Source organism: Phascolarctos cinereus, unplaced genomic scaffold (genome assembly GCF_003287225.1).
Source record: "Phascolarctos cinereus isolate Bilbo 61053 unplaced genomic scaffold, phaCin_HiC Scaffold_5;HRSCAF=322, whole genome shotgun sequence".
NCBI lineage: Eukaryota > Metazoa > Chordata > Mammalia > Diprotodontia > Phascolarctidae > Phascolarctos > Phascolarctos cinereus.
The window spans coordinates 126,425,163-126,451,886 of NW_027555958.1; the positions used below are offsets into that span (position 1 = coordinate 126,425,163).

At 37.7% G+C, this 26,724-nt stretch overlaps 1 protein-coding gene across 1 annotated transcript; it reads right to left on the reverse strand.

Moving 5' to 3' along the window:
* Positions 1–4,483: 4,483 nt before the first annotated feature.
* Positions 4,484–7,639, reverse strand: TMEM200A (transmembrane protein 200A). Its single transcript, XM_020987043.2, is given in 3 exon segments — positions 4,484–6,861; positions 6,864–7,621; positions 7,624–7,639. Coding segments are annotated over 3 exon segments (1,473 nt in total). The 3' UTR covers positions 4,484–6,162.
* Between the last annotated feature and the right edge of the window lie 19,085 nt (positions 7,640–26,724).

Here is a 26,724-nt window from a genome sequence, read left to right on the forward strand (position 1 = left end):
GCTTCAGTTATTGTATTCAAAGAATTCCACTCATTTCTTGGTTTCTTAAGCCCCTCCATCCATCCACTCTGCCACCCCTGCCCCCACCCCTGCCAAACTCTTACATTCCAGGAAAGGAGGCCTTGTTATGATCAGTACCAAGAGCTCTCTTCTTCCTTTCTCAGAATCTATCCTACATTCATAAAAAAACAAATTCCTTCACCTTCCCCTCTACCTCAAGAAAAAAGGGTAGAGTTCTGGAAAAGGAGAGCCGGTATTTGTTAAAATTAATTCCAAGACCTTCAAGCATTTAATAATGAAAGACCGTGAGAGCATTTAGCAATCAAACAATCAGATGCATTCATTAACCACCTACCACATGTCGGGCACTGTACTGGGCTCTGGTGGCACAAAGACAAAAAATGAGATGCTCCTAGTCCTAAGGAAGTTGCATTCTAAGAGAATACAAGATGCATACAAAAAATTAGAAAGTAATTGGGGGGGGGGGGGTTGGGGCACTGACAATCGGGGGAACCAGGAGAGGCCTCCTGAAGAAAGTTATAGTGGGAATTCCCATCGTATATTTGTTTGGACTCCACAGCTGCTGAGGGACATCAGCTTTCAAATTCTGTGGTTTTATGAGCTGAAGGGAGCCATGCATACAAGGAGGCAGAATTAAGGAGAGAGAGCATTCTAGACATGGAGTTCAGCCTGTTCAAAGCCACAGGGAATGTCAGGAAGAGAGAATAGAAAGTAGGCTGGTTTGAACCATAGAGCATGTAAGAGGGAGTAATGTATGATCATCCTAGAAAGAAAAGCTGAAGCTAAACTGTGAAGAGCTTTAAATGCTAAATAGAGGAGACTGTATTTTTATCCTAAAGGTGAACAGCACTGAAATTTCTTTAATGAAGTTTAGGAATAAGAAGATGGAACTCTGTGGTGGATGGACTGGAAAGGAGAGCAGCTGAAAAGCTGGATTAAATAAGACTGATCAGAAGGCTGAATAGTCGATGTGAAAAGTGTTAAAGGCCTAAACAAGGGGTGCTGTGGTATCAGTAAGGAGAATGGCATGATATGGAAGGTGTTGTGGAGGTAGAATTAACAAGACTTAGCAGCTAACTGGTTATATATAGCCAGTGAGAGAGTGAAGCATTAAAGATAACTTTCAGGTGTTGAAGCTGAATTTCAACAGAAATAGGGAAGTTAGAAGAAAAGTTAGTGAGGGGTTTTGTTTTGGGGTGGGATATGGAGGGCATAATGTGTTCAGTTGAGTTTGATACACACGTAAAACATCCAAGTATAGATGTCCAGAAGACAAGTGGAGATGCTAGACTGGAGCTCAGATGAGATTATGAGGGCTAGATTTAGGAGCATCTGCATAGATATTATAGCTGAATCCGTGAAAATGGGTGAGGGAGGGGAGAAGGAAGAGAAAAAGGTAGGGAGGAGGAGAGTGCAAAGAATAGAGCTCTACAGGAAAATGCCATTGGGAGTTGACCTTCCCTTCTCATCCTTGTCTATCAGAGGGTGAAGACACTAAGTGCCTACGAAATAGTCCCAAAGCTTACAGCAGGAAGGGGAGGAAAAGAGGTCCTGAAACACCTGCCAAAGGAATACTTAACAGCTGAATAATTGGAAGAAGTCTCCACTCTTAGAACTATAAGCCTTTGATCTAACTTTGTACTCACTGCATAATTTCCCAACAGAGTTTCTTAACACATACTGCTGCCAGAAAGACCTCTAGAATTACAGAAAAGAAAAACAGCTCTGTTTTGAAAGTTGCCAAACATCTTTCTGGTCATCCTAGGGACCAGAATGCAAGGCTGGGAAGGCCAGGAGGATTGTAATTCATGGCCATTGCTTCATAGAGGACTTCTTCCTGTCTGTTAAAATGATAATGAGCTCTCTACAGGGGTAAGGGATATTTTATCATATCCTAAGAGTTTCATTTGGTTTCCAAATGCCTGATGCTTTTTTTTTGTTCATTTATATTTTATTGGAGCCTCTCAAGACAATTGAAAGCCATATGATGACAATAAGGAAGTGATAAAAGGCAAATATTTGTGAGAGATTTTCCATTGAATCTTAAATAGACCAGCAGAAAAATTAATTTGTCTTCTTGATGATGTTAACAGAGTAAATGAAGCACAGAAGGAAATAAATCTGGATTTGGGGAAAGCTTAGGGGGATAGAACACACCTAATGAAGAGCCATACATGCTCTATTATTTGAATGCAAAGGAACACAACATAAGGGACTGGCTCGAAGGCATTCTGTTTTTTAAACAATAACTTTTAGAACAGCTCTGAGCTGCTGGTGATTCATTCATTACTCAACAATATCAAATTAATGTCTAATTCAGTTACCTCGAGGGTGATTGGTACAACTAAGCTGTAGAATCAACACTGTAATATCTCTTAAATTGCATTTTAGAACAAGCTAAGAAAACATTCTTATTCATTCAGTGATTAGGAATTCAGAGATTGGTCATAGGCCAAGGGGCTGTGTTACTTTGCCTGATAGAATGCAAGCTCCTTGCTGGCAAGGATTGCTTGATTTTTTTCTTTGACCTACTGATTAATTGGTGTTTCTTCTTCTATTGAAAAGCAATGCTGTTCTTGATTCCTGAAGCTATCTTTACATCCTCAGAGCCTGGTGCACAGCAGGTGCTTACTTACTTGATTTCACCAGCATGGTGAACTCCTCATGTAAAGAACCCTGTTCATTGCTGACTTAGTGATTTATCATCTGTGTAGTTCTGAGCAAATCACTGTCTATCTTAGCTTCCTTATCTGCAATTTGGGAGAATTTTAGTACCTGCCTTCCAGGGTTATTATGAGGAAGATAAAATGAGGTAATATTCATAAGGTACCTTGTAAACTTTGAAGAGCTATATAAATGCTAATTATCATCATTATTATTAAGTATGAAATGTTAATACTTTAGAAACTAAAAGTAAAAGTAAAGAGGATATACCTATCTAAAGATGTATATTCTTTCCGGCTTGCTATAGATCAACTTATGAGCAGAGAGGTGGCTCAGTGGATACAGTGCCAGACCTGGAGTCAGGAAGACCTGAGTTCAAATCCAGCCTCACACACTTACTAGCTGTGTGATCCTGGGCAAGTCACTTGACCCTGTTCGCCTCAGTTTCTTCATCTGTAAAACGAGATGGAGAAGGAAATGGAAAACCACTGCAATATCTTTGGCAAGAAAATATGAGGAGGGGTCATGAAGAGGCAGACATAACTGAAATGACTGAACAATAGTGGAAACAAAAATATCGCTCTGATGCTCTGAAAATCTCAACATTTGATATAGAAATTGGTGATATTCCCAATACTGTGAGTGCTGAAATTCTCTTCTGTGTAAGCTTCACCAAGCTTCGGTTTCTTCTCTGTAAAATGAGGATGCTACTTGTACTACCTTCTTCATAGGTTGTTGTGAGAAAAATGTTTTGTAAACCTTTCCCCATCCTATTTTTTTTGAAAAATAGAAATCCTAGGATCATACTTGGAGTGTAAAAAGTGATCTCAGAAGCCAAGTTCATGCCCTCATTTAAAAGAGGAAGAAATTGAGCCCCAGGGATGTTAAATGACATTCCCTAGGTCAGTTGCAAAAGTTAAGGATTAGAGATGGAATTTGAACTCAGATCTTATGAATCATTCAGAAGGATCTAGTATGAGAATGGCTACAAGCACACAGAATAGATAGCTAATCAAAGCTAGTATTGGACCTAGACTTCTTATAATGGAGCAAATACCACCAGAGAGAGAAAAGAATTGTGGCAACTGCTTATGGATTACTATGAGTGCTTTATAAGTTTTTGTGTGTCTGCTTATAGCCTCCTGAAAGTCCTTTATGTTTCCTACATTTTCTAGGGGTAAAGATTTCCCTTTACCCAATATGCATTTATTATCCTAAGTGCTTATATTGGAACTGGGGAACTGTTACCTATATTCACAGACATCTAGACGTGAGCTATACACGAACTACACTTGGAGATTTCCCCAGTGTAAATGTTGAGTGATATTAAAATAAGTTAAAAAAAAAAAGTACATGCCTTCCTTGAGTCAGTCCCCAAGACAGGACCTGGTCTATGTAAGTCCAGAGCTTAGAGAGCTTTCGTCCTAGAATTATACTTCATATGTATTGTGTATTTACTTATTTGAGAATTCACTGTTTCCATCTAGTTACAGAGTAAGCTCTTTCCTAGCAATGACATTTTTTCTCCTGCCTTTAAGTCCTCGGTGTCTGGAACATAGTAGGTATTTGTGGTCTAATAAGTGGAATGAAAACATTTCATATCAACAATAAGCAATTATTAAGCACCTACCCTATGCTAGGCATTGTGCTGGGTCATGAGATTATAAAGATGAAACAATGGGGCCCTTAGGGAACTTATGTTCCATTAGATCCTAGACTTGAGTGGCCTCAGCTACATGTCCACATAGCTCTGATTTGTGTAATATGTAGGATTAAAAAACAATAATTAACTATAAACAGAGTTGTACATTCTATTTTATTTAAAGAAAAATAGCAAATGTATTAAGAACACAAACCAGAAGTTTATTAAAAGCTTCATACCAAAATATTTAGCCCACTCTGTTACAATATATAGGCTCAAGGTTCTAACAAGTATAAGTACTAGGCCTCAATCCATAGAGCAAATCAAGCTCTGGATGCGAAGTTCACAATATGGATTAGATGGAGCTGGAAACATAAATATTTCTGTCTTCTGCTTTCTAAACACAACTGCAATACGCTGATGATTTGAAATGTTTGGTTATTTGGAGGGAAAGCTATTAAAAAGAATTCCTGAGTACGTCAGTTTAGTAAGAATATTAAGAACTACTGGAAAACAGGAACACTTTTGGATAAACACGTACATTTTAGTATTTATGTGCACAAAACTTAAAACTGCAACCATGAAAAACTGGCACTGCAAAAAAAAAAGTCTTTGGGGATTTTCATAATCCTTCCTTGCAAAAAGGTATTTTTCAAGGCAATTTAATGTTCTTGAATCATCAGACTAGAGATATACCAAAATGAAAAGGCATGGTGAGGTTAGTTGATTACTTTCCCAAATGTTGGAATTTATAAAACTATTAAGACCTCAGGTTATTGATGTTGAGCTGATATTGTTTTTGTCATTGTTGTTTTTGTTGTTGGGGGGTGGGGAGAGGGAGAGGTTAGGGGAAAAGAAGGGACAAAAATCTAAGGTGAGGAAGGAATGAAGCAGATACTAGTCAGTATCATTTAGCATTCATTTTTCCAATTAACATGAAATTAATATGTACTCTCTGGATTTGGATATTTGGGGATGGAATTGCATTCAACAGAATATGAGCTCCTTGAGGGCAGAGACCTTTTTTTCATATCTTTCTTTGTATTTCTAGCACATTACTCATAGTAGGTGCCTAATAAAGCTTATGAATGAAAAACTTTGGGTCATTCATATTCTGGTTAATTTTGATGGTTTCCTTTTCTAAAGTTTCAGTCATCTGATAAAGTTTTGATTTTCTTCATAAAGCTATGAAAATTTCAGAGCTGTGGCACTACACTACATGATGTTGAAAGGTTATCACATACAACCTAGAGAAGAGTTCACAATACCGGTATCTGACTCAACCAATTACAATGAATTCACACACAAACAAAAAATATATATTTAATCTGCTTTGTTTTTCCCCTAAGATCACCCAACCCCATGTGTTTTTTGAAAACAAAACTTTAGGTTACATAGTCAGCATATACATTAAAAAATATATTTAGTCTTTGGCCTGGATTTGGCATTCCTAGCCCAGACTTTCGTGACCTTTCTTTCCAGACTTGAAGCATCTTTCTGGGAATGTAGCAATCAAGGGAAGAAATGAAACCTGAAGCAGATGCTCTTCTCTTTGGATGCAGGCCTCTGACTCACTGTAACCAAAGAGATCATGCTTATACAGGAGCATAAAAAAATACTGCGAGTGATGATAAACTACAATATTGCAGCTGTATGCCACTTCGTTAGAAAACTGTCTCCACTATAGAAATAAGTAGCCAGTTCTATTATGCCACAACCACTTGATTAAAGAGGCTTGTACCCATTGCTTTAACAAACACCTGTGAAAATTGTTTTAAAATAAGTTGCCTCGTAAAAGATGGTTTCTGTGTGTGTATGTGTTTGTGTATTAACATTTAAAATCTTGTTTCTGAAGTTCCTCTCTTTAAGTTGTTACTCAAAAATTCATCATGTTCAAAACTCAAATTATTATGAGATCTTGAGATCATAAGAAGCTTCTCCTTATTTGTAAAGTCTTTTTTGATTGAGGCTTGGGGTACAAGCAACCTATCCATCGGGTCCTCCTTGTTCTCCAGCTTCACGTACCCCTTGCTGTTACTCCGATCCAACCGGGGCCAACTCGGGTGTTTTCGTTGTTCGGCCTGGACAGTTAAGGTGGAGGGACCCCGGTCCAAGTCTAAGGATTTTGAGTGTGAAGACAACAGATGCAGAGATGTGTTGGATCCAAATTGTTTCCTGGCAGCCCCGGGGGACAAAAGCTGTCCAGTTCTACGTCCAAGAGCCACTGACGATTTGTACTGGTTTGAGAGAGATTCCCCAGTGGAATCATTCCGTGGCAGCCCTAAACTGGCTCGCTGGTAGGGTTCGTTGATATTGGTTAAAGGGACAGCCAGTGAATCCATGGATAAATTCCGAGACCTGCATTTGATAGCCTCAGAGTCCTCAGTGATGTTGTCTATGCTAGGCTCATCAATAACGCAATTATTGAGTTTGATCACGGGCAACGTAAAAGCACTGATGGATGAGGACACAATGGACTTGGTTTCACATTTTTTAATGCTACTGTTCTTATCATCTGCTGCCTTGGTATGGGGTGTGGATAGAGGCCAAAGACAGAGACAGGACTGTCAGATAACAAAGGGGGCATGAGGTGACTACCACTCTTGCTCTCACTGAGTCTAAGTTCGTCTTCTTCAGCAGAGCTGTCCATTCGAAAACTGCTCCTAAAACCTGAGAAAGAGGCAAGTGTATTTGCTGCTAATCTTGAGGCACAGGAGTTACCATTCGGCTTTACTTCAGTCTCTCCCATTAAGCCAGTGTAGACACCATTCATCAACTTTTGCTCCTTTATTCTTAGGGTGTGGATATCTATGACGGTGGAGTAGATGTCTCGCATGTGAATGATTTTGGTTTCCTTGTCACGGTTTTCATGTAGAATTGCATTAGCACATATAAAAATAAAAATCCCTATGCCCATTGTAAAGGGGCCAAGCATCTTCATCTTATCAGAGTGTAAATGCTGTTCAAAGAAGCGAACCATGATACCGCCTTGGTTTCTGATCACCTGGGTTTGATTGGTTGACAGCCTGGTTTCAGCATCTATAAAATGCTCTTTTTGGGGCCAATATCCAAGGACCGCCATTGCAATTCCTATAATTGAGATCAGCACTCCTAAAATAAGGAAAAATCCAGATGGAGAATAAAGTCGGATTTTGCCCCGAACAACCACGACATCAGCCCTAGGCCGGCGTCTAACAGGTTTCTTTTCTTGGTCAGCAGGTGCTGGGCTAAGATTGACATGATGCTGAGATCTAGCTGAGTCTTGTCTCTTCAAGGCTGCCAGGCCTGTTATACACCACCAGTTGCTATCATAGTTCTGTATTCTGGCCTGAAAGGAAGAAGAGAATAATATCATAAATACTCTCTTAGTGTACATTCAGAAATCATTTAACTCAACTGAAATAAGGATGGCTCTAAGATTATTGACATTTAACTGGGTTTTTTTTTTCAAAGGCAATCACCTTAAAATGTATGTGCAATTGATTTTAAGCATGTAGGAAAAAATGTTTTTTCTGGAGTAAAAATCAAGCTCACAGAATCCTAGAATATTAGAACTAGAAGTGATATTAGAGATTATCTAACAATGCGTTAATACTAACAATAAAGGCTGACATTTGTATAACATTTCAAGTGCTTCATATATATTCTCTAACTTGGGAAACTGAGGCTCAGGAAATCTCAATGACTTACCCGAGGTCATGTAGCTATTAAGTAGTGGGCTTAGGGCTGGATCTCAGATCTTCCGATTCGCAGTCCTGTGCTCTTTTCACTAGTTTGCACCCCTCAATTAATTTGTGAAGTTTTGAGACCAACTTTCATTATACACAAATACATTTTGGCTATGATACTCTGATAAACATTCACTTTAAATGGGTGTTAGCATTCAGGACTTTTAAAAAACTTTCTACCTGACAGTTTGTCAAATTTAAAATATGTCATTAAGCAAAAAGTCACCCAAAACTAGTACAAATGTGTACACTCATGTACACATAATTCAATCAACATTTGTTAAAGGCCTACCAAGGGTTAGACACTATAGTAAGCACTGGGGATACAAAAAGAGACAAAAGACAGACCTTGCCCTCAAGGGGCTTACAATCTAATACACACACACAACACACACACACACACACACACACACACACACACAGAGAAATATTCCTTCAAGCAGATTACCAGAGGCATAGTTGATTCTAGTGATATAAATAAAATGTCTTTCTAAATTTCCCAAAATATATCATTATTATATTATATATAATTATATATTTTATATATAATAATATATCATATTATTCCATATTTATAGTAGCTTCCAAGGCAAATAGAAGATTTGAAAGCACATGCTATGATTTTGTTTATCTCCTGTGTTACTTGGCTGTTACCACTTTTACACACAAAAGTGATCCTCCTTTCCTGGTGAATAAAACTACCAATATTGAGGCTATAGAAGAAGGATTATATAAATGAAGTAAAATGGGAAATCAAAATTATTTCCCCCTAATTAAGACCCACAAACACACCTACTATTGAGGATACAGAGTTTGTAAAAAAGAATTCAATTACCTACCAGGTTCATCTTGATCACACATATTGCCTGTTAAAATTTCTACCTGGTTTATGTGGATATAGCCTTAGATTCTAATTAGTATGGAAGAACTTAATAGTGCCTCATCTCATCAAAACATGCCACCATAATCAACAACAATGTTTGGATCTTTAAAAAAAAATACAATTTGAGATATGTGTGTATATGTGTGTTTATTTCCTCCCCCCAGGGAAATTTTTTCTGAAATTTTATATTCTTTATCTCATCTTCTTTGTCCGTGTGGTAAAAATGACCAAAAATATTAGTCATATAGTTACAGGATGTTGGGTCCTTATTTCAATCATTTTATTAACAGATGAAGAAACTGAAATTCAGAGAGGGGAAGCAACTTGTCCAAAGACACAAAGCATTCTTTTGTCAGGAGTGTAGCTTGCTAATTTCTGTAAATCCTCCAACAAGCTTTCCCTTATAAAAATGACTGCTCATGTAAATTATGAGAGGTCTAAATTTACTGCATATCACCTTGACGTGCTTTTGTAGCATGCCTTTTTGCCTGAACTTTTGATTTCATTGATGTAGGGAGAACCCTGTCCGCACGTAGAATAATGCTCCCCATATAGAATGGTATCTGCTCTGTAACTGCTTGCCTGTCTTAGAGAGTTGCCTGGGGGCCCTGAGAGTTTCATGTGCAATCATCTTTTTAAAATTCTACTATATTATGGAAATTTTTGTTTTATTTAATAAATTAGAAATAAAATAAAAACTTCAGGGACTTGTACAGGGTCCAAGGGTTAGTGTGTGTGTGTGTGTGTGTGTGTGTGTGCGCATAGATGTTTTATACACACACACACACACACACACACACACAACCACATACACACACAGGAAATATGTGCAGTACCTTTAAATGTCCAGAAGACACACAAGATTAATCTGCAAAACTTAACCCTGGGAAAGAGAGCCTTAATTTCCCTGTCACACTTCTATTTAGAAGGAACAAAGTCTAGTGGGAAAAGTTGCTTGACTTGGTATTCAGGTTGCATGGGCTTAAGACCCCCACCCTGACACCAGCAGTAAAACTTTGACCAGTTTATTTAACCTCTGGACTGCAGCTTTCTCATCTTTAAAATGGAGATTGATACCTATACTACCCACTTCACAGGGTTGCACGGTTTGAGAGGCAATATGTCGGAGACAGTAGATAGATAGAGCACTGGACTTCAAAGGAAGAAGATCTCGATTCAAATACTGCCTCAAACACTTGCTATCTCTGTGATCCTCAGCAAGTTACTTAAACCTTCTCAGCCTCATTTTCCTCAATCTGCAAAATGAAGGAGTTGGATGTAATGGTCTCCTAGACCCTCTAAATCTATGATCTTATAAATATGGTTTGCAAATTAAATACCTTATTAATAAATATGAGCTAGGACAACTACTAATATCAGCACAAATAAGTGATCTAATCTCAAGTTTTGTTATTGGAAATATGATCGTCAGAAGTAGAAATGAGAGTAGGGATTCAAGTCTTACTAGCTATATGATTATGGGTAAGTCACTGAATCTCTCAATGGCCCCAAGAAATTATCTAAGACCATAATTTGCAGAGGGCAGCTAGGTGATGCAGTGGACAGAGTGATGGTCCGGGAGTCAGGAAAACCTGAGTTCAAATGTAGTCTCAGACACTTAATAGCTGTGTGACCCTGGGCAAGTCACTTTGCCTCAGTTTCCTCATCTGTAAAATGAGCTGGAGAAGGAAACGGCAAATCACTCCAGAATCTCTGCCAAGAAAACCCCAAATTGGGTCTTTAAGAGTTGGACATGACTGAACAGCTCAAGTCTTACACTGATGTCTCACTGTAATGTGGAAGGGACCCTGAGCTCTTGGAGACTGCTGGTGTAGAGAGTGAAAACTCTAGCATAGCCAAAATAGAAAGGCTTCAATTAAAGCAGCAGATATGTCTGTTGTCCAACTTAGCTAAATGCAGAGAGAAGCTCATAGTGATGGACTTTTTTCCAACCATAAGCAACACCCAGAGAATGTTTACAAAGTTATATAGGGGCTTATGACCTGTTGGAGTCTAAAGTGTTTATGCAGTACCTTAAGCTTTGCCAGGTGTGTTACACAAGTTATCTCATTTCATCCTCATAGCAGTCCTTGGTGCCATTATTATCCCCATCTTATGGATGAGGAAACTGAGTCTCAGAGAGGTGAACTGATCTGCCCAGGGCCATCTGACTCATAAGTATTTGCGGCAGAATTCAACTCAGGTCTTTCTGACTCCAACACTCTAACTACTGCGCCACCTAGCTATCAAATATTGGCGGTGTTAGTGCCCACAGTAATGAAAAGAAAGATTCCTTGTAGTACTGGATGAGAAGAAAGAATGTAGGAGACACAATGAGACATTTTGTTCTGTTTTGGGACAAATGGGATTATAGAACCAGAATATTATTAAATATTAGGTGAAGTGATGTCAAATATACTAGAAAAGATAAAAAATAGATCTTAATCTAACTTTTAACTTTTGACATTTATTTAAAAATTACTTTATGGTGAGTAAGATAGAATAATGCAATTATACATTCATGCCATTTTATAGTTTTTACTGAAGACCTCCACTTTGGCAGGAGGGCTAGCTGAGGGGCCAGGAATTATTAAAGAGAAGCAGATGGACTCAGCTGGGGCTCTTGTTGGGTCATTTATTCTGCTTCCATGCCATGAGATCAAGACATCTAGGGTCCCAGCCAGGCTGTCAGGACCCATCAACACTTAGCTGGCAGATAGATGGAGGTAGGGCAGGACGGTGGGGGGTGGGGGAGGAATAAGATAAATTGGAAGAAATAAATAGGAAGAAGAGGGGGAAAGGAGACAGAAAACAAAAGTGAATGAAGAAAAAAAGGAAACAAATAGGGATAGACCCCTCTACCATTATCCTTGTCCATATGTGTCTATTGAAATCTTATGCATTGTTCAAAGCCTAGCTCACCTGTACCAGGCACTTTTCCAAGTTCTCTTTTCTCTTTGGTTATTGTAATAACCTGCTGGTTGGTCTGCTGGCCTGTCTCTTCCTAATGCAATCCATTCTCCATTTAGCCACCAAAGTGATTTTCCTAAAGCCCACCTCCACCCCACCACACACCCTCAATAAACTCCAGTGACTCTCTGTCACCTACAGAATCAAATACAAAATGTTCTGGCATTCAAAGCCCTTCATAACCTAGCCTCACTCTATCTACTTTTCTAGTCTTCGTACAGCTTAACTGTTTCCTTTCTTCCCTTCCCACTCCATGTACTCCTTGATCCCACAACACTGGCCTCCTTGCTCTACCTGGAACAAGCCACTCCATTGCCCACATTTTCTCTGGCTGCTCCCATGCCTGCCCCATGCTCCCCTTCCTCATCTCTACCTTCTAGCTTCCCTGGTTTCTTTCAATTTCCCAGCTAAAATCCCACCTTCTGCACAAAGTGTTTCCCAGTTCCCCTTCATCCCAGTGCCTTCCCTCCATTGATTATTTCCTATTTATACAGCGCATAGCTTGTTCATACTTATTTGTTTGCATATCGTCTCCCCCCCATGAGCTCTTTTAGGATGAGGACTGTCTTCTGCCATTTTTTGTATGCCTAGAACTTAGCATAATGCCTAATACCAAAAAGGTTATTAAATGCATATTGAATGACTGGTTGATGACCTTTCCACCTACTGGAAATTATCTAGTCTAAGTAGGCCTTTTTACCTCATTTTCGATTCTGCATTGTGTTCTTATACTGTACATTTAAAGTACATTGCTGCAAGAGTTTTGCTCCCTCTCTTCCTCCCTCTAGTAAAATATAAACTCGTTGTGGGCATAAAATGTGTCCCAATTATGTCTCTATGTGCTCTGCACACAATAGGTGCTTAATATATGGTTGGGCAGGTAGGTAGCAAGGTGGGTGGAGCACTGGGGTTAGAATCAGGGAGACTCATTTTCCTGAGTTCAAATCCGGCTTCAGACGCTTACTAGCTGTATAATTCTGAGCAAGTTACTTGACTGTGTTTTCCTCAGTTTCTTCATCTGTAAAATGAGCTGGTGAAGGAAATGGCAGGAAAACTCCAATTGGGGTCATGAAGAGCCAGATACAACTGAAACGACTGAACGACAAAAACAGTATGGTTACTTCTGGCCTCTTATACTCTTCTAAGCGATCTGTCTGTGAGCAGAGGCTCTCTGACAATCCCCCACACCCGTCATATGAAATGCCTCTGAGATTTGGGTGCAGGCTGTTGGTGCAAGCGGTCCTAGGATCCCTGACAGCTCCTTTGCCTTCCCTTCCATTCCCCTGACTTACGTGATAAGTTGTATTCCTTCCTCTCAGTTGACCCCCTATGAAAAGGAAACCCATTGTGTTTCTCATAGCTTCACAAATTCACAGCACTCTCAGAAACCCAGCCCTGCACTCATGGATGGAAATAACGGTGATGAAGATAATAGTAGCTGATATTTACAAAGTCTTTTAAAATTTACAAAGTACTTTCCTCACTACTCTGTTTGAGCTAGATAGTACAAATATTATTATTGTTATGTGTAAATGAGGAGGCAACTACATCTCAGAGACATGAACTGTCATGCCCATAGTCACACAGCTAGAAAATAGAAGAGCCAAGCAACAAAGTCAGGCCTCCTGACTACAGGTTCAGGGACTTTGCAACATACTACCTTTCAGTGTTAGCCCTTTTTTTTTTCTCTCCCGAGATCAGGTTAGATTTCATTATCTTGCCAGGGCAAATGTATTTCCATTAGGCAACTGGTGCAACCACAGAATGGTGAAGGGGGATAATCACTAGACTGGAGTCCGGAGACCTGGCCTGGTATTCCAGGTTTAATGCTTGTGTGACTTTTAGAAAAGTCACTTGCCAAAATAAACCCGCACAAATCATCGGCATTTCTACATATTACTCACAAAGCCTAGCAGCAAGAGATAGAAAGAGAAATTCCATTTGAAGTAACTGTAGACAGTATGAAATATTTGGGAGTCTACCTGCCAAGACAAGCCCAGGAATTATATGAACACAATTACAAAACACTTTTCACACAAACAGTCAGATCTAAATAATGGGGCAAATATCAGTTGCTCATGGGTAGGCTGAGCTAATATAATAAATGACAATTCTACCTAAATTAATTTACTTATTCAGTGCCATATGAATCAAACTACCAAAAATTGTATTTTCTAGAGCTAGAAAAAAATAACAAAATTCATCTGGAAGAACAAAAGGTCCAGAATATCAAGGGAATTAATGAAAATAAATGCAAGAGAAGGCGGCCTAGCCATAAAGCCGTATCAGATCTAAAACTGTATTCAAAACTACTTGGTACTGGCTAAGAAATAGAGTGATGGATCAGTGGAATAGGTTAGGTACACAAGACACAGTAGTCAATTACTATAGTAACCTAATGTTTGATAAACCCAAAGACTCCAGCTTCTGGGATAAGAACTCACCATTTGAGAAAAACTGCTGGGAAAACTGGAAAACAGCATGGCAGAACCCTAGGCATCAATCAACATCTTACACTGTATACCAAGATAAGGCCAAAATGAGTACATGATTTAGACATGAAGGGTGAAACTATCAGCAAATTAGGAGAGCAAGGAATAGTTCACCCGTCAGATCTATGGAGAAGGGAAGAATTTATGATCAAACATGAGCCATAGAACATTATGAAATGCAATATGGATAATTTTGACTACATTAAATTAAATTTTTTTTCAAAAACAAAGCCAGTACAACCAAAATTATAAGAGAAGCAGAAAGCTGGGAAACAATTTTTACAGCCAGCATCTCTGATAAAGGTCTCATTTCTCACATAAATAGAAAACTGAGTCAAATCTATAAGAATACAAATCATTTCCCAATTGATAAATGGTCAAAGCATATGAACAGGCAGTTTTCAGATGAAGAAATTAAAACTATCTCTAGTCATATGAAAAAATGCTCTAAATCACTATTGGTTAGAGAAATGCAAATCAAAACAATGCTGAGGTACCACATCACACCCATCAGATTGGCTAACATGACAAAACAGGAAAATGATAAATGTTGGAGATGTGGGAAAATTGGAACACTGATGCATTGTTGGTGGAGCTGTAAACTGATCCACCATTCTAGAGAGCAATGTGGAACTATGCTCCAAGGGCTATAAAACTGTGCATACCCTTTGATCTAGCAATACCTCTTCTAGGTCTGTGTCCAAAAAAGATCACAAAAAAGGGAAAAGACCCACATGTACAAAATATTTATAGCAGCTCTTTCTGTGGTGGCAAAGAATTGGAAATTGAAGGGATACCTATCAATTGGGGAATGGCTGAATAAGTTGTGGTATATGAGTGTAATGGAATACTATTATTCCATAAGAAATGGTGAGCAAGAGGACTTCAGAAAACCCTGGAAAGACTTGCATGAACTGATGCTGAGTGAAGTGAGAAGAACAAGGAGAACATTGTACACAGTAGCAGCAACATTGTGTGACAACCAGCTTTGTTAGACTTAGCTGTTCTGAGCAACGCAATGATCTAAAACCATTCCAAATGACTCATGGTGGAAAATATTATCCACATCCAGAGAAAGAACTATGGAGTTTGAATGCAGATAAACACATACTATTGTCTCTCTCTTTTTTTTCTTTCTCACGGTTTTTCCCTTTTGTTCTGATTTTTCTTTCACAACGTGAATAACGTGGGAATATGTTTAATATGATCATACATGTATAGCCTATATCAGATTTCATGCCATCTTGGGGAGAGAGGGAGTGAAGGGAAGGGGGAAAATTTGGAACTCAAAATCTTATAAAAGCAAATATTGAAAACTAAAAATAAATAAGTAAATCAATTTTAAAAAGAAGCATTCTATACAAAAAAAAACCCAATAACTTCCCTCTATGCACTTCAGTTTCCTACTTGTAAAATGGAGGGTTTAGACTATGATCTCTGAAGTCCATTCCAGTACTAAATCTCATGATCTCATGACATATCTAAGTATGCATAGAGAATGATACCACCATTCTCTTGCCTCTATTGTAGTTATTACTATACTTTAAAAAAAAACCACCTTTAACCACTTTTTTTAAATACTTGGTAAATTGCCAAGAAGAAATCCAAGTTTTGGGAGAGTAGCATAGCATGAAGGCAAGGCAAGAGTACTGAGTCATGGTGTAGCTAGGTGGCACAGTGAATAGAGCACCAGCCTTGAAGTCAGGAGGACCTGAGTTCAAATCCAGCCTCAGACCAAACACTTGACACTAGCTTTGTGACCCTGGGTAAGTCACTTAACCCCAATTGCCTAAAAAAAAAAAAAAGAGTACTGGGTCAAGATCCAGGAGATGTGGGTTCTAGTTCTGCTTCCACTACTAGTTTGCCATGCATTGTTCAATCCTTTTTTGAGTCTTGTCCCACTTTGTGACCACATTTGGGGTTTTCTTAGCAAAGATATTGAAGTGGTTTTGCCATTTCTTTCTCTAGCTCATTTTATAGATGAAGAGACTGAGGCAAACAGGGTTAAGTGACTTGGCCAGGGTTACACAGCTAGTAAGAGTCTGAGGACAGATTTGAACTCCAGAAGAGAAGTCTTCTGACTCCAGGCCCAACACTCTGCCCACTAGGCCACCTAATGTACAGTTTGCTGTGTAACCTTGTATAAAACAATTTACTTCTTGGGGTCTTGGTTTCTTTGGTTTCTTCACTAATGAAATGAGAAAGTTATACTCATTGATTGCAAAGGTTCCTTCCAACAATAGCAATGTGTGTGTGTCTCTCTGTGTGTGTATGTGTGTATAATTCTGTGATGTCATTATAGTGAACCAGCATATACTATTTTTCCATTGGGAAATTTTCTGTGGTATGTTATCAAACCTTGGGCAGCTAGGTGGCACAGATAGGTGGCTAGGAGCACTGGGCTTGGAATCAGGAAGACTCATCTTCCTGAGTTCAAGTCCAGCCTCAGACACTTCCTAGATGAGTGACCTGGGCAAGTCACTTAACCTTGTTTGCCCCCTTTCCTCATCTATAAAATGAGATGAGGAAGGAAATGGCAAGCCACTCCAGTATCTTTGCAAAGAAAAGCCCAAATGGGGTCACAAAGAGTCAGAAATAACTAAAATGATTCGACAACAACAACAACATTATCAAACCTTGCCGTTGTACCTGTGGAAATGGAGATGAGGAGGAAAGTATAATGTTAGATTCTTTTTATTATCAAATGAAATGATGTTTGAAAAGTGCTTTGTAAAACTTGAGGTATTATATTAATGTGAAGGGTTATTGTTATTATTATTCCTAGAAGATCACATAGTAAACCTATGTGATTTTATATAGGATAAGGGAAAAAGCATTTATATAGCACATATTATATGCCACACACAATATTTCATATGATCTTTACAGTAACTGAGAGTTAGGTGCTGTTATTATACACAGTTTATGGTTAGTTGCAGAAACTGAAGCAAACAAAAGTTAAGTGACTTGGTCAAGGTCACACAGCTAACAAGTGTCTATGGTCAAATTTGAACTCAGGACTTCCTAATTCTGGGCCCATTACTCTATCTACTGTGCAATCTAGCTGCCTCAGATGGAGTTAAAGAATGCTAGAGCTGGGAGGGACTTTAGAGATAATCTCTTCCAAACTTCTCATTTTACAAATGAGGAGTTCTTCAACACTCCAAGGATATGTGATTTCATCAGTTTGAGTATTCCCCGTACCTAGTGGTTTGCTGGTAAATATCTAACAGCTAGCTTCCTGGGGGAGAAAACATATTTGCCAGATATACTTTTAAATTTAATCTGCATTACTAACATTTTATCTATCACTTTCTTAAGCCTAAATAACCCACAAGACAATACATCAAGCCCTTATTTGTAGCCTCTGCCAATGTCTGAGGTGTAAATGATCATAATGAAAATTTAAAGGCTCACTCAGGCTGAAGCTAGTGGGATCAAGCTGGCACCAGGACCTCTCTGCTCTTACCAACACTGATCACAGCCCCTCCAAGCCTTACGTTGTGAGCTGCAAAAGCAAAAAAATTTCCTACTAGGGAACAACTTTCCAAGTGATGAAACTGATTAAAAAAGTCAACTGAAAGATCATTCAAAATTCTACTATAGATATTTTATAAAACTAATGCTGATCAGTCACAGCTATGTTTCTGTATGCTAAAACATAAGAACATACCAATAGAGGGTGGCCCAAAAGGGTTGGTGCAGTGTTTTTAAGCCATTAAATTTTAGACTTTGAGGCCAATTTATATCATATTTTTATATGTCTTCTATATTATATCATATCATATTGTTGTGTCATGCATCATATACTAATATTTAAGTATTAAATTGTTTTTATATTGTAATTACAGGTATATTTTAAATTTGAGGGGCAATTATATGATACAATAGATAGAGCACTGGGCTTAGAATAAGGAAGATGCATCTTCCTGGGTTCAAATGTGACCTCAGACACTTACTAGCTGTGCCTTGGGTAACTCACTTATCTGTAAAATGAGCTGGAGAAGGAAATGGCAAACCACTTCAATATCTTCTCTAAGAAAATCCCCAATGGGGTCATGAAGAGTCAGACACAATTGGAAGGATGCCAAATAATATATTCTAATTTTAAGTCATTCACTCAGATATTAAAATATGGCACCTATACGTCAGAGTCAGCAACACTGAAGCAGATAGTAAGGGAAATATATATAGTTTTGAAGGCGTGAAGTACCAGTATTTTTGTAAGCAAGTATAACGTGATATTGGAAAGCTGTTTCAGACATCTAAAAATCAAGTGCACCCTGATTCAGTCATGCACATTAGACATTGACTTGCCTAAAATCATCTCCCTCCCTCTCCTTCTACCCTAAGGCTCCTTCTTCCATTAATACAGTGCCACTCTTCACTACACTATGGGTCTGCCTACTGCTATGAAAATGACTATATAAGTCATTCTGGTGACAGTCATGCCTGGCATGTCCCCAAACCACCATGAACAGCCTCTGGGTTAAAGGATTGTTAGCAGTTATAATGACCTCAAACCCAGCTATACTTCCTATGACCCACTGCAATACAAATTTGTACCATGTCACCCATCACAAAAGATTAAAAGACTTATTCTAGAGATAGAAATAAACAGTCTTTCATGACTTGGGAACTTGCCTGAATCAAACTTAAATGCACATTTAATTTGCAACATGATAAAGTATGGTTTCATGATGAATTTTTTTTTTGAGAATGATCTCCCTATCCTACCTAGGTTAAAAGTGTGGCAGCTACTCAGTTTGATCCCAATACTGTTAAACCCAATACTGATTGGCACAAAAACTTAATCCTTCTGTATTTTCCCAATTTGGGCTGCTTTATTCCTCCCAAGCTTCCAGGTGTTTACCATATCAATATTGAATTTAGTGTGGACATTGGATTGGCTTTAGCCCTTCTGAGGCTCAGAACTCCCAAACTCAGGAGATCCACCACAATGGACCTCCCCCAGGCATAGGGACTGCCGGCATGTATCACCATGCCCAGCTGTGATATGAAGAATTAAACAATATGTGAGTGTATTCTTACAATTGTGAACATAATGCTAAATGGTGTAAAACAATTAATTGTAAAAGAATGGAATATTACATATTTTTAAAGATGTAAAAAATTTTAAAGTTTATTGTATAAGTCAAAACATTTAATTATTTTACTTTTCCCCCAATCACTTGAATAATGATGCTGTAGAAATGGTGGGTAGACGTTGCTGAAAAGCAGATTTTGACTTATAAGGGGAAAACTAATTATTAGATCTTTCCCAAAATACAATGGGTGGCTTTTGGAGGTAGGGATTTCAGTATCACTTGGTGAGGGGTAGGAAAAGTGGAAGGAGTGGGGTGTCCATTACACAGACTGAATGAAAGAAATGCTGTTAAGGGATAAACAGAGACTGAATGATCACTTTTTAGAAATGCTGTTAAGGATTCCCTGCTCAGATATGGGTTAGACTAGATGCCTTCAGTGTTCCTTTTCTAGGGTCAGAAACAAACAAAATATCTGAGACTACAGAAGTAATAACTAAAGTCAATGCCAACATAACAATTCTTTATGTACCCAGCACTTAATTAAAAGACCTCATTATCTGAAACACAGTTGAAAATCAAGAAGGAATTAAAAAAAAGGTTTTTCTCCAGGCAAAAAGAAAGGTTGTATAAAGTCCATGTACTTTACATACATTTATGGAAAAGACCCTTAATTTCTTGCTTAGTTTTTTTATTCTTAATTTGCAAACAGTTCTAACAAACTGGCTTCCAAGTCCACAGGGAATTAGAAGCAACACTTTAAAATGTAAAGATGGATTGACAGAATACAGATAAAGAGGAGACAGAAAAACTATGAAAATTAAACATAATAAAGAAAACAGCAGTCTGAAACCATTTCATGAGGGGTCAAATAGCTTTACAGCACTCATTAGGGCCCATCTTCATTACTATAGTACATCACAGAAGAATGATCAATGTCTATAGTGACATAGTGACAAGCTTGAGGCATTAATGAAATGTTCAACTGTATTCTGGAGCAGTGAAAAGCATACCCTGCTGGCACTGAGAAGACCCAGAGAGGAGTCCAAGCCTTGCCCCTAAATAGCAGTGTGACACAGGACAAATCACTTAACCTATCCGAACCTCACTTTTTCTTATTTGTAAAATCAAGGTGCTGGACTAGAAGATCTCCAAGCTTGCTTTTAATGCTAACATTCCATGTTCTTCCCCTTCAAACATTTTTTTGGCATCTCTCTAATGTATCATGAAATATTGTGTGCTATAGATGTGTGCTGTGGATGTGACTTATCTCCTTTAAACTCTGAGAGCAGTGCTCATGTTTTATCAAAACTTTGTATCTTTTTTTTTTAACCACCAAGCACACAGTGGCGTGGTTGATAAAATGAATGTTTCTCGAAGAAATGAATGGCATATTCAAGATGGTGGAGCAGCCCGAAGTACAACTGAACTCCTCCTCCTACACACACACACACACACACACACACACACACACACACACACACACAGAGTTCTTTTACATGGATCTAGAAAATGCACTAGACAGAGTCTTGATTGTAGACCCAGGGCCAACTGAGAAGGAGACCTTTACTAAGGGGTGGCATTCCAAGGTGAGAAGTGGGTTGGAGGCCCTAGACTATATCTTGAGAAAGGATAAAATTCAGAAGCAAGAAGCAAATTAAGAATAAAAAGACTAAGCTCTGACTGCAAAATCCAAGTGGGGTATCAGTTACAGTGTGCAGCCCCAGTCTGAGGTCTGCAGCAAAATAACCAGGGTAGGAAGTCCAGACCAAAGATGAGCCCGCTGTTCTCTCACTCTGAACCAGCAGAGCTTTCTAGCTGCTGATAATAACTGAGTCCAGAGGCAGTCTACTGGGACTCCAACCAAGAATGTCTATAGGCGTCTTGCTCAGGCTTAAACCCAGGTCAGAAGATTAAGAGAATGACTTCAAACATATAAATAAAGTGTCAAAAAAAAAACACAGCTTGGGTACAAGTTCAACTAAAATGAACAGACAATGCTCAGAACAGAACAGCAGTGAGACCTTGCCTTGGATTAGAGTACTGTGGAAGTAGTAAAGCTCTTAAGTCCCAAACCTGAGCTGCACCTAAAATCCTGGAATAACAAACACTCAATACCCCGAGAAAGTAATGGCAGAACCTGAGAAGACATGAACTCAGTTCAGACATTTTTTCTAGAAGTACACAAAGTCCAAGCCTAGAATCAGGAAGTAGTCTGGAAGGATGAGCAAAGATGCCTATCATTTAAAAAAAAGCCAAAAAACTTCTGGTAACAGAGATGCTCAATAGACAATCCCAGAAGAGAATGACTCCAAAAATATCTATTAACAAAGTCTCAAATAAAAGCAGAGCTTGGGTACAAGTTCAAACAGAATTCCTAGGAGAGATGTAGCAAGGGCTTTTCTTTCTTAAAAAGAGTTAAAATGTTTTTTTTTCACAAATGAAACAAGAGCTATAAAAGGGGAGAAAAGGAGTCAAGAGAAACATAAAAAGGTAATCATGAATGAAAAATCATAAGAGACTAAACAAGGAGAAATTGTTTATACTCTAATATGGGGAGATGATACATTTATCTTGTCAGAATGTTATCATCATCAGGAGTCATCAAGTGAGACAATCAGACAGAAAGCCTAAGACTTGTTCTGTTATGTTTTGATGATATTAGAAAAAAAGAAGGGGAAAGGGAAGAATAATTCACTAGGTAGAATAAGGGTGGAGTAAATGACATTATATAATCAGGGTATATAAGTAGAAGTCTATACAAAAAAAAAAAGGAAGAAAGGGGGATAGGCAATATTTGAATTTCACTCTCATTCGAACTGGCCAAAAGAGGAAAGAATATTCTTACACAGTTAGGTACAGAAATACATTTTTCTCAATATGGAAACAGAAGGGAAAGGGAAGATAAGAGGAGGGAATAAAAAGGGTGTTAGATTATGGGAGCGATAGAATCAAAATAAATTCTAAGAATGCATAATATAATACAGTCTTTCCCAAAATTCTTAGTGCAGTTTTAAGCTTCAACAATTTCAGAAGTATAAAAGCTACAAACTTACCAAAACATCATTTGAAAGTTTAATTATTTAAATTTCTTGTACACTTAATTAATTTTTGTGAATTTTAAATAATAAATTTTTAATTTTCACTTTAACAAGACAGAGCACTCTGTCATTGTGCATTGCATGTCTGATATGACAATTTCTTGGGCCAGTGGATTAGTGGTAGAGGTCCTCTTGCTTGGCCACCTCAGTCACCTGGTCTATGTCCATTAGGCTTTTTTTCTTCTGGGTCACATCAAAACTGTCACGTATGTATCAAAAACCTGGTTCTTTGAATAACCTTAAAACTAGAAATTACAAATGCAATTCTTTCAGTTAATGAGTAACAGCTAACAAATTTTTTTTACAAAGTTTGAAAATCAACTAGAATATTTATCATAAGACAGTGATCATATTGAATTTTAATAATAAATATCAATATATTTTTAAAAACTTTCAGGTTTTTTTTTTCAAGTTTGTACTATTTATACTTCTGAAGTTATTAAAGCCAAAACTTTAGTAAGACTTTGGAGACATCCTATAAGCAGCAACGTTTTACAGTGGCAAAGGTTTGGAAACTAAGGGAGAGTCCATCAGTTGAGGACTGAACAGGTTATGGCATATGAATGTGATGTAATACTATATTGTGTTGTAACAAAAGATGAGAAGCCTGGGAAAACTTGTATGAACTGATACAGAGCAGTATGAACAGCACCTAAAGAATGATGTATACAATAACAATACTGTAATGACAAGCATTTTTTGACTTAGGAACTCAGTGCAATGAAATACTATTATTCCTAAGGACTGATCATAAAATATGTAACTCATCTCCTAAGAGAGAGGTAATAGAATAAGAGTGCAGATTAGATGTATTTTTTATGGATGTAGCCAATGCAGGAATTTGTTTTCTTTGACTGTAAATATTTTAAAAGGGTATTTGTTTTCTTTCTTTCTCAGTGGGGTAAGGAAAAGAAGTGAGAGGGAGAGAAGGTAGATTTTCATCAGTTGCAATAATAATAATAATTTTAAAAAAATTCATTATGTGTTACATTTAATAAGGCAGGGATACATAGAGTGCATTTTTAGGTAAAGTTCCTTCTCAAGCACTTAAAATTTTTTAAAAATTTGTAAAGAATACAGTCTCAAATAACTAAAAACCAAACAAAACAAAAAACATTTTGCCTTTTAGAATGACTTTCTTTGAGTTCCTTACAACTGAAGTTGTATTACACTTACATTGCTGTTAACAAATTTTTGTAGTTTGGTTAAAAAAGAGTTTGTATTTATTTGCAAGAATCTATTAAGCAATACAATATCTAACACGCTGCCAAATATATTTAAAAAGGAGAGCAGAGAAAACTATATAACTACAAGGTCTTTTGCATGGTGATAAGATTCCCTCCCACCAAATCATTAAATCATTATTTGTAGAAATCTACCTGTCTCCAAATATATAAGTTTTGATTACTTAAATGTGTTTACATAAGATTGTTTCTGCATTGTGTCTACATTTTAACTAAATGAAATAGCCACTGAGTAAATTCAATTGCCTTCATCGGCATTGGTACCACAATTAAGATAGTGAAATGTCAATAGGAGAAACTAAATTATAACCCACCATTATAATCTATGAGTTTAATAAACTGGGTCCTTACTTACAAAAGGTAAACTTCAGCTTAGTCAAAATTTAACAACATGTCCACCAGTCCATGATGCCTATTTTTCCTAAATGTTTTTAAGCATTTTGGTTGTTTAACACAGTTGTTTTCATTGTGTGGGATGAGGCTTTAGAATGAATTGAATCCTTCTTTGAAATGAAAACAAAACCGTTCAGAGTCAGTGTTGTATCTTTCCACTGGATAATTTTTAAAAAGGGAAGCTAAACATCACATTCCATATGGATTCCTTCCTTAAAAAGATTTCCTATTAGCATTCCCATGTTCTGTCTTAAAAGCAGGAAGAGGGAGAAATATTTTAAGAGGGATAAATACAAAAGGGAAAATGGAAGAAACAAGCATGTATCTAGGTCGCCTAAGTGGACAGCCAAAACAAGTCATGACAGACATGAAGAAAAAAGAGGGCCACATTTAAGAATTGTAAATTCATAGAAAATAGAATGAAAAAGAATGTTTAAGGTCCTGGGGAATAAACAGTGGAAGTGATAAAAATATGTTACACTTCCTCTTCTAATTAGACCATTGGATGAGTGGGGATAGGGAGTTATGGTGATAACAGGCTTAGAGATCAATAGGTAAGGCTTCAAAAAGTCCTACATCTTGATCTCCCAGTTGGAGCCCCCAGTTGTGATGGCTATACTGCCACTGTGGTGCAAGAGTATGGATTACAGATAGAAGTGACAAAGAAATCATTGAGAACGTGGAGGCAAGGTTCATGGTGAAGCAATTACAGAGGTAGCATGGGGGTGATGCTTATTGTTGATCTCACAGTTGGGTACTGGGTTTAAATTTTGTCTCAGGTTCTTGTTAGCTATGTAACCTTAAATAAAATCACTTTGCTTCTCTGGGCCTCTTCTGTAAAATGTGGATAATAATAACAATTGACCGACAGGGTTATTGTGAGGATCAGATGATATAATGCACATGAAGTGCTATACAAATGTGAGTTATCATCATTATTAATATTCCAGAGCATACTTTCCTCTAGAGCAGTAGTCAAACTTAAGTCAAAAGGAGAGCGACTAAATTATTCCTAAGGTAGCTAAGTGGGCCTAGAGTCAGGAAGATCTGAGTTCAAATTCAGCCTCACACACTTCCTAGCTGTGTGATTCTGGGCAAGTCTCAGTTTCCTCATCTATAAAATGAGCTGGAGAAGGAAATGGCAAACCACTCCAGTATCTTTGCCAAACAACAACAACAACAACAACAACAAATGAATCCAAATGGGGTCATGAAGAGTTAGATGTGACTGGAATGATTAAGCAGCAACAAACTGTAGCCTAAGGGTCTCTCCCAGCTGCACATTGACTTAGAAAACTACATATTAATTTTATTTATTTATATTGCACTTCTATTTATTTTGTTATTTTGTTCCTAATTACATTTTAATCTAGTTTGGGTCATACTCAGGAGTGGCCCACCATCTACATCTTTGATACCTTTGCTTTTTTTCCCCAAAAATAATTTCTTTGAACTTTGTCCCTCAGCTCCTCAGTGCTTAAATGTTTTCATTGATAACTGATGGTGTGACAGTAATTCTCCAATATGGTCCTGCTCTCCATCTGCTACTAGTGCTTTTCCTCTGAGATTGTCTTCCATTTACTCTGTACATAGCTTATATGTACATAGTTGTTTGCTTGTTGTCTCTCCCTGTTAGATGCCTTGAAGTTAAGGACAGCGTCTTTTTCCTTTCTTGTATTCCTCAGTCTTAGGCCAGTGTAGAAAATATAGTAAGAGATTAATAAATGATAGTTGACTGACTGACTGAGTACTCCGATGCCTCATCCAGGCACTCATACAATCCTGGGTTCTTGACCAACTAGACTGGAAAGGCTTTTAGAACAAGATTTGATTGTAACCTGTATTATCAAATGGAGACCAGCCTAGATAAGTAGAGAGATATTCTTCACCAGAATCTTGGCTATCAAGTGAATTTTTTGACCAGAGCAAGCCTTCTAAGGTATGGAAAGAGATGTGATCTATTTGGTGGTAAAAGTACCCATGCTGATGATGTCATTAATCTTCTGAAGTATTTCCAGAGCTCCTTGACAGCAGGGATTGTTTCCTCGATCTAGTTGTATTTCTAATGCTTGACACCTAGTCAGTGCTTCCTAGATGCATCTTCATTCATTTATTCATTCATTTTTGGAAAAAATAATGTGGTAATATGGCAAATTCCTAACTACAGAACTAAATAGCATCCTCAATTAACTGAAGTTCTTTATTTCATTTTAAAGGAAAAATATCTTTTCTCTTTTCACCCATTAAATTCAAACCCACCCTTTAAAGTTAAACACTAATGCCATATCCTTCATGCAATCTTCCCTGATCTCCCTGCTCAGTAACTATCTTCTCCCTCAGACCTCAAAAAACACTTGTTTTTTTCAACTCTCTAATGCACTTGATGTATAATATAATTGCCTGTTTTTCTGCATCATCTTTAAACCAGTTTCTAAAGTGCTCATGTTTTAGTTCTTCTAGCACTCAGAACAATGTACCTTGAAGTGCTTTATAAATGTTGAATGAATGAATGATTGGATAAATGTGCATGAAAACCTTTTT